Raw genomic sequence first — 16,672 nt, 5'->3', positions numbered from 1 at the left:
TAAAAACGTTTTTTTTTCACATGCCTTGTGATGAACATCCAATGGTGCCACACTATAAACCAAGTTTCACTGATGTAAAACTTGCACTTTGTGAGAGATGGAGCTACACGTTAAATTTTAATATTGAGATCAATGCAAAATTTGACCCCGTCAACAACATCAGAATCACAAAAGTGATACCTAAATCTCACCTTTTTATTTCACAAAGACTAGACAAAAACATTTTAAAATGTTAAAATGTAATATAAAAAAGTATCAAGCATTTCAATACAAAATGTGAAGAGCACTTTCAATACAATTTTATTTAAATTGGTCTCTCTCTCTTTTTCCGACCATGATTTGTAGCAAATTTAGCAGGCCGCCTATCCATGGGTGCCGAGCTGAGTCTACTCGACATGCTGCAGATCTTGGCATGCAAATGGGCAAAGTAAACTGAATTAGAAAAATATCAATTCTACATTGGGCCCTCTTTCCATAATTGACGCAATTCCACACAATTCCATATCTGCATATTCTCAAGTGGATAACTATAAAACATTTGCCATCTTCGAAGTGTACTTTTAAGCTGAAAGTAAATAACTTTGAGTTATGACATCACTGCACTGAGAAACTCGCTGAATGCCCACACACGGAATCACCATGTATATGAACAATGTACTATGTATATGCACTTCATTGATAGACTCGCGTGCAGAAATGCATGCAAAATTGTGTTAATGGAAAAATGGCCTTACACTGAACAAGATAAAATTCAGAACAATAGTTAAAATATAAAATGAATGAAATCCTGTCAAATCAGTAACTCAAAATGACACATATGATAAATTAAAATGTGAAGAACTTAAACCATGTACTCGCACTCTCTTTGGGTGGAGAAATACCTGGGCCATTTTACCTGTTAGCCCTAAAAACTAAATCATAAACTTAACAAAAATCTTTTAAAATAACAGAACTTAAGAAATAGACCAAACGTCTCACCCCTGTCCTTTGGTTAGAAGGTATTGTTACAACTAAAAACATTTTAAAAACTGTGAACTATCACAACCAAATGTAACCAAGTCTTGTCATACAAAAAAACAAAAACCCAACCCCACCAGTGATGAAATTCAACTGTCATCAACAGTAATATTAACTACAGTATACCATACTAAACATGGTTGTCAAAAAGTGTATTGCATAAGAACCACAGTCCAACCTGTGTTAAGCAGCCACGAGAGGGAGAACAAAAAGTGGCCTTTTAACACAGGTGACCATTGTTTACACTCTAGTTACTATTTCACTGTATATTCCAGCTATTTCTACACAATATTTTTTTCACACCTTAATTACCATTTGCACACAACTTATTTTTGTACTTGTTGCCAATATGAATATAAACATTATCACAGAAATATGGTAAGACAATTGAGACAAATATACAGGAGACAATATAATGGCCCATTCAATAATTTAATTAATTATATAATACTTTAGAGGGGTGAAAAGATCTTTTGTTGTGGTTTTACAAAACATTATCAAGGGAGATATTTGTTAAAGAGTATAATTTTTTTTTTTCTGTTCGTAAAGTAAATGCTACCAAACATTATAGAGGGAGAGATGTATGTTGAGAGTCTTGTTTTAAAACGATGTCTTTTTTTGGTTCATGAAGTAAATGCTATTAACAATGGCTAAGTTATTTTGTTAGAAATACATTTATATATGATACTTTAAGACAGTAAATGTTGGTCAGATTATATAAGTCGCAATGAAAGGTTGGAGGGCGACACAAGCCCTGTGTACATTTTAGCGATTTTAACATTTCAAAATGTTATGATGAGAGAAAAAGGAAAAAAATACTTTAGCACAATATAATTGTTGATTAGGTTTTAGATAGCAAGATGTAAAGTGAACAGATAAATGTTTTCAGTAAGAACACTGTGAAATGATACCAAGTCACTGAATTGAAGGCCTTTTGCATAATGTCACGATCTCACATTTTATTTGAGGTAGAAGTGATGAAGTTCTGTACACAGGATAATTGTCATTATGAAAACATTGTCTTACTTTCTATATCAACGTCAGAGGGGGAGGGACATTACCAGGTAATATGCCATAACACATGAAAAGTTAAAGTTTGTTTTGTTTAACAGTACCACTAGAGCACATTGATTTAATAATGATTGGCTATTGGATGTCAAACATTTGGTAATATGACATATAGTCTTAGAGAGGAAACCTGCTACATTTGTCAACTAGTAGCCAGGGATCTTTTATATGCACCATCCCACAGACAGGACAACATGATATCACATACCACGACCTTTGAAATGCCATAACATATGAAGTCATTATCTCATCCCTCCCTTCTTACCTGCTATTTTCATTAGTTGATAATAAATAGTGAACCTTACAAATCTGACCTTGAAACAAAACATAAAAAGATTTTTTTTAATATTCTTAATAGATTTCTTAAAAAATAAAATGTGTTTGGGGCTAAGTCTATTCATTACAATCTCAACTCACTATCACATTTTCAATTAGTTCCAAGTTACATATAGCTTGTGGACCTTGAAATTGTAACCTTAAAACAAATCATTAATCACACATTAAAATATTCTCTAAACAGATCGTTGTAAAAAAAAAAGTAAACAAATAAATTGAAAAATAATTCAGTCAGCCTTCTAATCTGCTTCCCCTTTGCCCGAAAGTCAGCCATGCTAAGCACATTGCACTTTTGACACTGGAACAAACTGTTTAAGTTAAGTTGCGGATTAAAATGTTTGGGTTTTTTTGTTTTTCTTAACAGATGTATAATAAAAATAAAACATTTATGATTTTTGTATTGGAACTTTTGTTCAAAAATCACACATAATTATCTGCATTTTGCATTGGGATTGCATACTTTCATTTCCAGTAGAACAGAATTCAGTGATAACAAACACATACACACTTTTATGTATATGGCCGTGACTGCAACATGATACATATGAATGGACAGATTTATAATTTACATTATAAGTAAAAGGACTTCTCCAAAATTTATCACATGGGGGTTTCGGGGTGGAAGGCACCTTACTTAAATTTTTCAATTCTAATGTGGCAGCACAATTATTTTTCTCTCTCTGCATACGTGGTTTAAATAAAAGATTATTTTATTGGTGGTTGGTATTAAGAACAAAAATTCAATGGAATTAAATGTTTCGCCTACCTAGTACATAAAAAGGTTCAACTGTAGGTGCAACTATAAACCAAGTTTCACTGACCTAGAACATAGTGTGTCGGAAACTTATCCAAATGTGAAACTTTTACTTTGACTTTGAACTTTTTAAACATGCCCCTGTACCAGTAAGGTTTCAGCCATCCCGGGTCCTGTCTCTGGATAGCCAGGGACCAGACCCGGACAGAGAAACTTTTACAGTTAAGCTTTAATGCAAAAACTGACACCGCCGGAAAGGTAATAAATATCTTTGTACTTTGATCAATTACCCCTTGTCCTTTTGCAATGCGATTAATTTTGAAACAGTCCTAATACTATAGTGATAGAAAGAAATAAGGGAATACCTGGTCTTGTAAACCAAATTTCGTTCACTACTAGTGTAATAATGCATGTATCAAATAGCAAGAAAAGTTAAAAGGTTTTCTTGTTTAACAACACAACTAGAGCACATTGATTTATTAATGAGTGGCTATTGAATGTGAAACCATTGGTAATCCTGACATACAGTGTTAGAGGAAACAGTTTAACACGCTACATTTGTTCTTTTATGTGTACTTTCCCCACAGGCAGAACAGTACATACCACAACCCAATAATCAGTCCATGGAGAAGTGCACTTTATGTGATCCCTTATTTCTTTCAATCAGTATATATCAATGAAATGCTGTACAATGTACAGTAACAATTACAATCATACATTTTAATGCAATAAACACTCAGTAAATCCCTGAAATGGAATGTTTCTTTAATATATATATATATAATTATGTATAAAAAATGTAGGTGACCAAAGGAAATTTTAGTTGTTAAAGAGAACAGCAGCAACATTCAACAGTAAAACATAATTACAAAATTAACTGTAAAACACAACAGAAACGAATGGGAAATGGCGGCCTCAGGTTCTGCCTGAGACTTTTCAGTTTTGCTAAAATTTTGCTAGACGAAAAAGTTTTTAAATCTTTTCAACAAATTTAAAACTTTCTTAAATCCACCTGTCCTAGTTAACTAGTTATCAGGCTATGTAAAGATAGTTTTGGCTATTACAGCTGTTCTTTGCTGTTAGTTAACACCGTTTTAATCTTGGCAAATGGTAAAAGAAAATAACTGAAATGTATATGAAGGGTCCATGTAAATAATCTATGATGTCCAAACAGATACAAATGTATTATAATGGCCGTGTATGTCAAGGTCACAATGATACACTAAATTAAAAATCTATAATTAAGGTAGGCCATTAAAAGTAGTTGGTAAATTATGCTTTCTTAGACATAAATAGTTCACGATTGCAGAGTTGTAAACGTTAAATTAAAAACAAATATCACCTTAATAAAAATATGACATCACAGGTTATTCCCATGAAGCCTTCATATAATTCTGTAATCATTTTAACTGTAACGAAATGTGTTTAACTGAGAATAAAATGTGAATGCTGCTACTGTTCCGTTCCTAGGTTTATTAGGGGCCGTCCATAATTTTCAACATTTTCACAAATGTACAAAGAGTACACTTTTGACCAACTCCCTCCCCCCTAAAAGTGTACATCCCCCAAATGAAAAATGTTGATCGACATTTTTCGTTTTCAAAAAGAGTGTACGCTGGCCCCTTAACCCCTCCCCCTGCATAGTTTGTACGCTCGTTAAAATGTTGAAAATTATGGACGGCCCCTTACTGTAACAGTAATTTATTAAAGGCAAAATATGCATATTTTATCATTCGTCTCAATCATTCAATACGTCAATGCAAAAAAATCTTTAATACATCGATACAAAATTCAAATTTTTTACAATATATACATCAAGTACATAGCCTCTCAAAGTATAAAAAGAGGGACCTATTGGTCCATTCATAGAAAAAATAATAATATAGTTGTGTAAGAGAACATGTAAGAATTATTAACAAATAGTAATATATGGGTGACCTATAACAATTGTGAAAATGTATTCTCATTTTTAGTTATAAAGAAACTGACTAAATAAATAATTTTAGTATAAAATTTTGGAATTCACACAATGAAATACAATGGATATGATTTGAATAATACCTATCAAAATTAATAAAGTGCACTTTAAACATTATGTACACAAAATAGGTCAATTGCTCTTCAATTAAAATGTTGCAGCACACTGCATCACTACATGTATGCTTGTGAATTAAATAACAATGTGCCCAAAAATTAAACAGTCTGAAACAGTATTTACCATGCTACCATGGAAACATAAACAGCAGCTGAAAAGTGAGAAAAAAAAACACCTTGACAATAACATCAAAATATGTTTTTATTTTCAGTAAACTTTTATTAAGTAAACTATCTACTTAAAAATGTGTATAAATTTCTCTTACCATTTGTAACATACCAAATTCCCCAAAATACACTGTAATTAAATTTTTCAGGCTAGTATATTTAGAAGTCAAGTCATAGTTTTATACAGGTGTGCTAAAGGTTATGGCGAGAAATGTAATTAAGGAAGTGACTAGGTAATAACCATTCTGAAATCATGTGTGGTAATTCAAAAAGAATTCAATTCTTGTATTTTAGGGCCATTCCATAAATGGAGTGGCAGACAGTGGAATTTCAGTGTACAATTAACCCACAATTTTCTTCTGGGTTTTTTAATGTATTTACGTCCACTTATTTTGAGCTATTAGAAGCCTGCCTTAGGGCCATTCCACAAATGATCACAAGGGGGTGTTAAGCAGTGGGATTATTGGTATATTATCTGCTGAATTAAAAAAAAAAGTGCATTATTTCAAATTTAACTTGAATCTTTGGATGGTGCAGGGCTTAATAATTAGTTGCTTATCAATTTGTAAAATAAAAATTGAGACACACCTTGAGTGTGTCCCCTTTTCAGAATTATATGTGATCTCCTATGTATTTGTATTTTATGCCTTCCCCCCATCCCCCCCCCCACCACACACACTCAAAACAAGTTGAAAAAATATACTTCATAATACAGCCACAAAACAGTTATTTGGACAAAGTTTGTTTTGTTTAAACTGGAGCACATTGATTAATTAATTACTGGCTATTGGATGTCAAACATTTGGTAATTCTCACTCCTAGTCATCAGAGGAAACCCATTATATTTTTCCTAATGCAGCAAGGGATCTTTTATATGCTCTTTCCCACAGACAGGAAAGCAGATACCACAGCCTTTGTCCAGTTGTAGTTCCAATCAGCTGAATGGATCCACTGAGGTGGTTTCGATCTTGCGACGCAAGCACCTCAAGCAAGCACTCAACCGACTACATGTAAGCTAAATCCTGACCCATTAATTCAACAATTCACCTGTTTAATATGCACTTGTTTACTTGGCTATGGAAAGGGGGAATTTGGCTACACATTTTTAGCATTGCGAAAACAATATAGGCCTGCCTTGAATAGATGCCTGCCTTACATAAAGGCCTTTTTTCGCTATTCTAGCTTTGTTAGATTAATGACTGTGGTATACTCCTCACTTCCATTGCAGGACATCAAAAGCTTATAATTCTGCATGAACAAAATTAGAAGCCTGCTTTGAATAGAGCATTGTGAAAAAAATACAAGCCTAGGATTCTATGCAAGGATTTATAGTAAATGTTATCAAAGTTAAATATTGTTTGACCATCTTAAACACTGTGGTGAATATAAAAAAAAAAACCTATTACTTCTAACAAACTTATATGATAATTCACAGAACAGCCTTCATAGCAGTTTGTTTTGGCAAGATAAACTTTTGAGCAAAATTTGATCATTTGGTTAATATTTGAGCACATAGACAATCAACAGTGTGGACAACAAATCAGTAAAGTTGGCTTGGTCATCATTTATAACATAAAATCATCATGTACAATTGTTGTGATAGGTAAGCATGGCAATAATATCACATTTAGTTGATAGAAAATGTCTGATCATGAAGAGTTCCAACATTTCGGACGTAATAGTCATGGACGTATGCAAGTATTGCCACTGGCTGTCCCAAGATAAGCGTCAGCCATACCACGATGTTTCCACCTTTCCCAGACAAAAACTTGGCCGTTACTATTGCTAGTGGAACCTAAAAATAAGAAAACAGGCAGCTTTAAAAATAGTAAAACAATCAAATATAGATTTTTAATATTTTAGAACATGATCTTTTAAAAATAGTTTATAAAATTTAGGACAGAATATTAATATTACCACAATGTTAAAAGGCTGATCATCAGATCCTTATAAGAAAGGAAAGAATGTTTTTATTTAACGACACACATTATACATATTTTAATTACAGTTATATGACATTGAATATATGGTTAAGGACCACACAGATAATGAGAACCACCACTTCCATGCAATGGGCTAATCTTTTCAATTAGCAGCAAGGGATTTTTTAAATGCAGAATCCCAGACAGGATAGTACATGTATATACCATGTCCCTTGTTATACCAGTTGTGTATATATAGTCACAGACAGGATGGATCCTAGACTGACAGTACATAAGACAAGTGCTTCACCACTGGGATACTTCCTGCCCCCATAACATTATTAGAAAGACGTGCATCATATACTCAAGACATCAGTGTACTTAAAAAGTACATAAAGAACACTCAAATTACATCATTTTTAAGCAAGAACAGTGAGGTCAACTTCCAGAGGCAGACTTGGAACTAACAAAAAATATAAAACTAAAGCTTCTAAACAATATATATTTATACTTTCTTCACCTGTTTATGAGTGTACTTGATTACACTTGACCGGCCTCGGTGGTGTCGTGGTTAGGCCATCGGTCTACAGGCTGGTAGGTACTGGGTTCGGATCCCAGTCGAGGCATGGGATTTTTAATCCAGATACCGACTCCAAACCTTGAGTGAGTGCTCCGCAAGGCTCAGTGGGTAGGTGTAAACCACTTGCACCGACCAGTGATCCATAACTGGTTCAACAAAGGCCATGGTTTGTGCTATCCTGCCTGTGGGAAGCGCAAATAAAAGATCCCTTGCTGCCAATCGGAAGAGTAGCCCATGTAGTGGCGACAGCGGGTTTCCTCTAAAAATCTGTGTGGTCCTTAACCATATTTCTGACGCCATATAACCGTAAATAAAATGTGTTGGGTGCGTCGTTAAATAAAACACTTCTTTCTTTCTTTCTTTGATTACACTTGACCGGCCTCGGTGGTGTCGTGGTTAGGCCATCGGTCTACAGGCTGGTAGGTACTGGGTTCGGATCCCAGTCGAGGCATGGGATTTTTAATCCAGATACCGACTCCAAACCTTGAGTGAGTGCTCCGCAAGGCTCAGTGGGTAGGTGTAAACCACTTGCACCGACCAATGATCCATAACTGGTTCAACAAAGGCCATGGTTTGTGCTATCCTGCCTGTGGGAAGTGCAAATAAAAGATCCCTTGCTGCTAATCGGAAAGAGTAGCACATGTAGTGGTGACAGCGGGTTTCCTCTCAAACTCTGTGTGGTCCGTAACCATATGTCCAACGCCATATAATCATAAAAAAATGTGTTGAGTGCGTCGTTAAATAAAACCTTTCTTTCTTTCTTTTCTTTGATTACACTTGTTTGTAAATTTCAGTGACTATTGTCTGATATTTTGTTGCAAAAATAACTTGAACAATGGCAAGACCATCACAAATAAAAAATTAAAAAATCACCAAATCTTGAACTTGCAATTCTCAAAAATGTATAATACCCAACCATAATATATCTCATATATAACCAGGGTTTAAGATGTCATTCGCCAAATTTCCAAATGCGATTTAAAAGTTGAATTTGGTGCAGTCTCTACCAATTCGCTAAAATGCTAACTTAAAAACTGTGTATAGTACTTTTGAAAAATAATTCTGTTTAGCTAAATGTTACTTCAATTTGGCTACAGATTATCTGAACAAATTCTCCAAACTGCTATTTCATTTTCATTTCAATTTATTTTCATGCTTATATCCAATTAAGGTTCAAGCATGCTGTCCTGGGCACACACCTCAGCTATCTGGGCTGTCTGTCTAGGACAGTAAGTTAGTGGTTAGTGAGAGAGAAGAGGGTTTAGTAGTCTTATACCTACCCATCGATTCGTTACTGTACTGGGCTGCAAACACTGTACCTACCAGCCTTATTTCTGATGGCTTAACCACGACACTATCATGATTGCTAATGATTTTTGGCATTCAGTTTAAACCCAGTATGACATTTACAGCATTTTTTATCATGGAACTGTAATAATAATAATAAATGGTAAGTAAACAATACTAACCTGCATTACCATGGAGGTGAAAGCCCAAGTTCTGAACATGTGCAGTGGAATACTCATTAAATACTGAAAAATATAGGCATAATATAATAAACATACATCGACTACGTAACACTTTGAAGGTTTGGCTAAAAAAACTTATTTAAAAGTTGAATTTGGATAAGTTTGAACCAATTCGCTAAAATGCTAACTAAAAAAAACGTGTGCCATGACATGATGTGTAACTATGTCTGATGTTTTGTTGTAAAAATAACTCAGTCTTCCTCCTCCAACATTTTGTAATACATAATTTGACCTACCACTTGAATACTTAATCTGACATTTTCTTTTACCTCAGTGCAGTTTTGCCATTCATGGGAATGGGGGAAATGCATGGAGGTAAGAGGTCAGGTTAATGAATAAAAAGATAGACAGACAGACAGACAGACAGACATGCATAATCAGTAGTGCTGCAACGATAAACCGATATACCGGTATACCGTGATAATTGATCAGCTCAATACGAACCGCGGTACAGTTTTGCGTATCGCGATTTTTACACGCTATCTTTTTCCGTGTATCTTATTTGACTTGAAATAGGCAAACAAACAAACAAACAAAAACACCCATCATTTTATTAATTGGTGATGACAGGAAATTAACAACCACGTCAAGCGTCGTCGGCTTACTTGTTGGCATACGAAGTGATAGGTCGGTTAAAAGTCCAATAAAAATAACCAGTTAACGATAATTACAAATAAATGTTTTGTTACTTTCACATTATTATTCATTGTTCATTCACAATGGAATACGGCTACGGCTATCACATTCAAAGAAATAAACCAATAAGTGAGAATCGCACTTAGCTGTTTTTCCCTGAACTCTGAATACTTCGGCCGATCGTTCAAAACACCTCGACCAATAACCTCTGGTTCGGTCGATCTGCCGAAATATTGCGATTCAATATGTACATTTCCGTGTCAAGCGAGCAGCAACGGAAAAGCCCGATAGCAAGGATTTCCAAATGTGACAATTTAAAAACAGTTTGACACCGTCACACCGGTGTTCTAGTAGACTACTATTTTGTTAAAAAATAAAAATTACCAAGAAGAACATTATGCTACTAATAAATGTCGTGGTTTATATAATCATTTAGGTCTATGATGGAATCAATATTACAAATATTTTGATTTATATACTTAGTACTACTTATTTAACTTAAACTAGCTATGTTAAGTTTTATTCACGAAAAACGCGTGCAACAATTATTTAGCAATTGACCATCAAAGAAACGCCGACGTGTTTCATGTTTCTGATGATGGGTTTAGCCTGACAGCTGAAACTAATAAAGATCATTAATAAGTTTATGCATACTGCTTTCATTTTTTTAAAAACCCCATAAATATTAAATTTAAATAATATCAACTATATTGCAATACATATTGCAATACGGTTTCTTATATCGCAATATATCGCAATACGGTTTTGACCGTATCGTTGCAGCCCTAATAATCAGCAGCTATTAATCATTTATTGGATGTAACTGATACATTTGGTCTACTCATTATTCCATTTAGCAGCAAGGAATCTTTTATATTACATCCCAGACAGAACAGTATGATAATGATCCTTTGTTAATAATTAAATTTCCGTTACATTAATTACAACATAACGTCATCCCATTGGTCCAGGCATAGCAATGGGAGTTTGTTCATTTCTCGATGAACGTAAAAATTACGTTGTCAGGGAACATATCTGATGACGTCATTTTATATGGGCAAGTTGTCTTACCGAGTGTTATTCTTTATGACCCAAAAATAATTCAAAAGAAAAAATGCAGTTTTAGTGTTATTATTAGCAAGTATGATTCAAATTTAATTATAACCATTGTCTGTTATTTCTTTTACGTTCATCTGGATATGAACAAAAAAAAATCTGAAAAATTATGTGAGAAGGCTTCACTGATTCATAGTTTGTGGATGATTTTTTTTTCCATACCTGGATGAAAGTAAAAACAAATAACAGACAATCCTTAATAACAATACCCTACTGGTATAACAATATGCATATATGTAGTCACAATAATAATCTGAGACAACAGTTCACATGCAACGTTTCACTCTGCTAAAGTAAACTTGAAAATGCAGTAATTATTTGGAGCAAACTTTATATAACCAATGTCCAATGATGACTTATTCCCTTTAGTAATGCAGAAGAAAAATGTTATCTGTATCCATTTTGTTATCTCAATTGTACCATACTAAGACAAAAAATGTTTATCAATTTCCTTCTACTGCATTGTACTTTAAAAGTAAGCTACTTTCAATGGCGTGACACGTACACATTTCATTTTGCACTGAACATTTCCTGTTACTTATCTTCACAAAATTATGTTACATTAATTAAATCCAGTATTTGATTTCAGTCTGAAAGTCATAGATTTTCTTTAATTTACGCACATTTGCAAAATTTTAATGTTAGTATATTTCATCATTTGTGAATAGCTGATACTATGATTTTTAAATTTAAAAAAATGATTTAATCTCATTACCTCATGGAAAAAAGCGGAGACAAAAAAGACAGCTATGGCAGCTTTAATCTTCGAGATACCTCGCCTCAGCATGGGCTTGTACAAGTGACTGAAAAATAATAAAAATAAAAACATTTTAAAAATAAAAGTTTGTTTTAACAGCTCCTGTAGAGCACACCGATTGATTCATCATCGCCTACTGATTGTCATTTAGTCACGGAAACTTTAATTTTCGAAGTACAGGCGTGTACAAGTGTCTAGAAAAAACAACAACATTTAAATCAGGAAAAGTCATCACTGACCCAAGTTTCCAACGTGAAATATGTAATTTTTAACCTCCATTTTTCAACCTCAAATTGTAAAGAAATAACTAATGTAACACTCTGATGATGTGTCGTAGTTTAGATGACATCTTAGTGAATCTAATTACCAAAATAATATTTACAGAAGAACTTAATTAATATTTAAAAAACATTTTCTTAAAACCTTATGATCACGATCCATGACGTTTATGACGCTTTCACAAAGTTTATTTTCACTTTCCATCGACGACGAGTAATCCCATCCACCATCAGTTATTTTTAGCGAATACATCTTTTACAAACCTTCAATTTTCATTAAACAATAAATGTCCAAAGTTTTTTAAAATAATAATATTATACAAATAGTGAGAAATCGAACCCATGTGCGTGTTACATCATCAATAACATTTAAACATTTTTTGGTTTTCTTTTCAATATTATAATAACAACTTAAATTTGAATTCCAGTCATCAAAATATACTCAACATGTTCGATTGTCATTCTACTATGTTCTAGTGTTCACAGAATCAATATGGATAACTCCTGTGAATATTGACACCTGTGTTTACGAAGACCAGTCACATCTTGACTACTGTCGAGAAAGGTTTTTTATGTTAGTTTTGCACATCTCAACTGCAGTCGAGAATGGAAGAGAAAGTATTAACAGAACCTCTAGAGCACACCGATTTATTAATCATCATCTACCGGTTGTGGTTTAGTCATTGCCGCTTTAATCTTCAAAGCCCAGTGATAAAGCGTTCACTTGATGCAAGGTCGGTCTGGGATCGATTCTCATCAATGGGCCCATTGGGCTAGTTCTTGTTCCAGCCAGTGCACCACAACAAATATATCAAAGGTTGTGGTATGTGCTATCCTGTCTGTGGGATGGTACTAATACAAAAATGTAGCAGTTTTCCTCTCTAAGACTATATGTCACAATTATCAAATGCTTGACATCCAATAGCTAATGATTAATAAATGAATGTGCTAAACTGGTGTCGTTACACAAAACTAATTTTAACTTTGCAAGTGTGCGGAAAAACCCCACAACAAAACTAATTTTAACTTTGCAAGTGTGCGGAAAAACCCCACAACAAAACTAATTTTAACTTTGCAAGTGTGCAGAAAACCCCCACAACAGAACTAATTTTAACTTTGCAAGTGTGTGGAAAACCCCCACAACAAAACTAATTTTAACTTTGCAAGTGTGCGGAAAACCCCCACAACAAAACTAATTTTAACTTTGCAAGTGTGCGGAAAACCCCCACAACAGAACTAATTTTAACTTTGCAAGTGTGCAGAAAACCCCCACAACAAAACTAATTTTAACTTTGCAAGTGTGCAGAAAACCCCCACAACAAAACTAATTTTAACTTTGCAAGTGTGTGGAAAACCCCCACAACAAAACTAATTTTAACTTTGCAAGTGTGCGGAAAACCCCCACAACAAAACTAATTTTAACTGTGAAGTGTGTGGAAAAAACCCACAATCTGAATGATGGCAGGAGCTGTGGCTTGTAGTTCACCCTATATAACCTGTATGAATCATTGTATGACCTGTCCCTGTTGCAAAAGGTATCCACGCCCACATACCACCTGTACTTGTAACTATGTCACAGTAGTTCAAGTGGTCAAGGCCATCAGGCTACTAGATACCGAGTTCATATCGCAACACCAACTACAACCCAGAGAGAGAAAGAGTACAGAGCGTAGTGGGAAATGTAAGGTCACTATACTGACTTCTCTTCCATTAAACTTTGCCGGTTCTGGACAGATAGCCCAGACAGATAGATGACAATAAAGAAATGAATAGATCCGTAGAGTTGTTGTGTAACAGAAATATGGCTTACCGTGTGGCCCATCTGTGCACAGGGATATTCCAACTCTTCCAGAAGTCAGTCACCGTTTCAGCATTCCTACAATCAATCAAAATAAATATTACATAAACATTATATAACGAAGAATATCTCTTATGCATCTTACATAACAGCTTCCACATAAACACAGCAAGACGCCAGTCTTCCTTCCTACTCTCTCTCTGTCTCCCTCTGTGTCTGTGTGTCTTTCTCTCTCTCTGTCACTAACTCTCTCTCTCCCTCTCACTAACTCTCACTGTCACTAACTCACTCACTCACACACTTCTCTCTCTCTCTCTCTCTCTAACCCCTTCCCACTCCCTCTCCCTCCCCCTCCTCCCTCCCTCTCTCTCTCTCTCTCTCTCTGATATATTTGTTATTGTTGTCTCTCACACAAGATAAAAATACATGGCCAGGTGACAGGACAACAGTAAATATTACTTTACAAAAGTCATTGTGCTTCTTTTGCTCGATATATACTAATTAAGACTACATACTTGTGATGCATTTATGTACAGTGAAACCCTTCTAAAGTGGACACCATTTGGAACCAAGAAAAATGTCCACTTTTAAGAGGATTCCAGTTCAGAGAGGTTAAGTTCTGTACTGATTATTAAAAGGGACTTTGTAAAACATCCAGTTTAGAGGAAATTCCAGTTTATAATGGGTGTGGTTTTGAAAGGTTTCACTGTATAAACTTTTACATTCATAATTCAGTTGAGTACACCTTTAAATTCTGTATATCTAGACTTACCACCAGTCTCTATAGAATTCTCTATCTCCAAATCGCAGCAACTCTGCCAAGACATTCAAACACGAGTGGAAAAACCAGTAGAAAAATATCAACCAGATGAAGTGATTTGGTATCTGCAAGATAAAACCAGTTGAACAGTGAAGCCTTATCATTAAAAGTATTTCTATACATTTTAATAATTCAAGAGCAGAATAGTTTCATGATAGAGCACTCTTATCCGAGGTACAAATGGGTCATAGGACCAAACACTTTGTCAGCTTCTTATTCCATCCCAACCAGAGCCCCACAAATGATAGTGACTGTAAATTAGGGAATTTAGTGTCTGATACACCGACCTCATTAAAGTTTTATGTTGCTAATATGTCATTTATTTGCATTTTATTATATTTTAAAGGGACAGACTCTAGTTTCAACACATGTAAATTAACACTAAGTTTAGTTAATCTACAAACCTGTAACACATTTGGATAAAGTTACAATTGAGTGAAACATGAGTCTGTGACTTTGAAATAGTGAAATACCCTCCAAAAATCGATTAAAACTCGACTCCATAACTGTTATTTCTCATAAGCATGTACGTTTTTAAAAATATGAGAAATGCATTTTGTGATATTAAAAACACCAGGATGACCAAAACACTTCTAATGTACGGAAATGGATAATCTAAACAATAAAATCTAAGTAAAGTATGATTTCAGTTATCAAAAACAGCTTTAATAGTAAAAAATATGCCTTAGTGTTTAAAAACTAGGGTATTTCCCTTTAAGATCACTAATAATTTATGATTTAGAGTATTAAAAGAATCATTTATATGTACCTATAGGGCTATTCCACCTGAAGCTACATCATTTGTTGTCAGGAACGAACGAGGCTTGCTTGTATCAAATTATGTTCCCAAGGGTGGAACAGCCCTATGCCACATAAGTACATTAAAAGTAGCCTACATTTATTACCATGGTTATAGATCAATTAAGACACTTACAGCTAACTTGAGCAATCGTTCCACCACTTTGCTGATGTTCATGTCGGCTAGTGGCTGCATGGAGTTGTTTATTGTTGGTATTATCCACTGAAAGAAAGAGAAAAAAAAATGGTATCATTCAACACGGTGTGAGACCGACAACGGATATTGGTACTGCCCTAATGACAAATCTTGCTAGTAGAGAAAATAATTATTAAAAGTTTTGTCGTTTATTGATGACTTACTGTTGGGGATCACTTACCATTTAATCTAGTTTTGTCCAAGTCCATGTAACTAATATTGCCGAATACATTATGAATAATAACACATTTCTTTCATTAAAACTTTAAATTGCAAATGTACAGAAAATTGCTATACGGGTTGTTGTTTATTAAATTTCGAAATACCTTTAAATTTAGTACTCAAAATTAACTGTTGGCATATTTGTTTGATAAAAGTTTTAAATATTGGTCTTTAATTGTTTTATTATCAGTTATCTATAAAAAAAAAAAACATAATTTATCACTATAGTTCAATTGTGATGCCAAAATATGTAGCAAGATTATAGCTACTACAGTACTACTACAGATGTTGAAAAACCCACTGATAACAATTAAATACTTTACAGGTAATAAATATCACAAAAGTACTTGACTAAAATATACTTTTACTATATATAAGTTCAAACCATGGGCGTCGATCAGTGGGGGACAGGGGGACTTTTCAACACCGGGGGACAATCTATATAAGTGTCCCCCCCCCCCCCCCCCCCCCACTTTTTCGTTTAGCAAAATCAACAACACCACCAACAACAAAAACAACAACAGCAATAACAAAAAACAAACAAAAACTAAGTTTAACCACTAATGTGTAGCTTTATGATTTT

The 16,672-nt window shown here is 34.2% G+C and overlaps 1 protein-coding gene across 2 annotated transcripts in view; it reads right to left on the bottom strand.

The window, feature by feature from the left end:
* Window positions 1-6,322: 6,322 nt before the first annotated feature.
* LOC121387998 (diacylglycerol O-acyltransferase 1-like) overlaps window positions 6,323-16,672 on the bottom strand; it is a 49,018-nt gene continuing 38,668 nt past the window's right edge. For both annotated transcript variants that reach the window (XM_041519190.1, XM_041519191.1), the window contains exons 11-16: window positions 15,808-15,894; window positions 14,826-14,938; window positions 14,066-14,131; window positions 11,936-12,023; window positions 9,409-9,471; window positions 6,323-7,232 (exon numbers count right to left, since the gene is read on the bottom strand). In XM_041519190.1, the coding sequence (XP_041375124.1) occupies window positions 7,065-7,232; window positions 9,409-9,471; window positions 11,936-12,023; window positions 14,066-14,131; window positions 14,826-14,938; window positions 15,808-15,894 (585 nt within the window). In that variant the 3' untranslated portion in view covers window positions 6,323-7,064. The remainder of the gene's footprint in view (window positions 7,233-9,408; window positions 9,472-11,935; window positions 12,024-14,065; window positions 14,132-14,825; window positions 14,939-15,807; window positions 15,895-16,672) is intronic.

Source organism: Gigantopelta aegis, chromosome 14 (genome assembly GCF_016097555.1).
Source record: "Gigantopelta aegis isolate Gae_Host chromosome 14, Gae_host_genome, whole genome shotgun sequence".
In the NCBI taxonomy this organism is placed as follows: Eukaryota; Metazoa; Mollusca; class Gastropoda; order Neomphalida; family Peltospiridae; genus Gigantopelta; species Gigantopelta aegis.
Note: the sequence above shows the minus strand (reverse complement) of the source record. Positions and strands in the feature narration are given on the sequence as shown.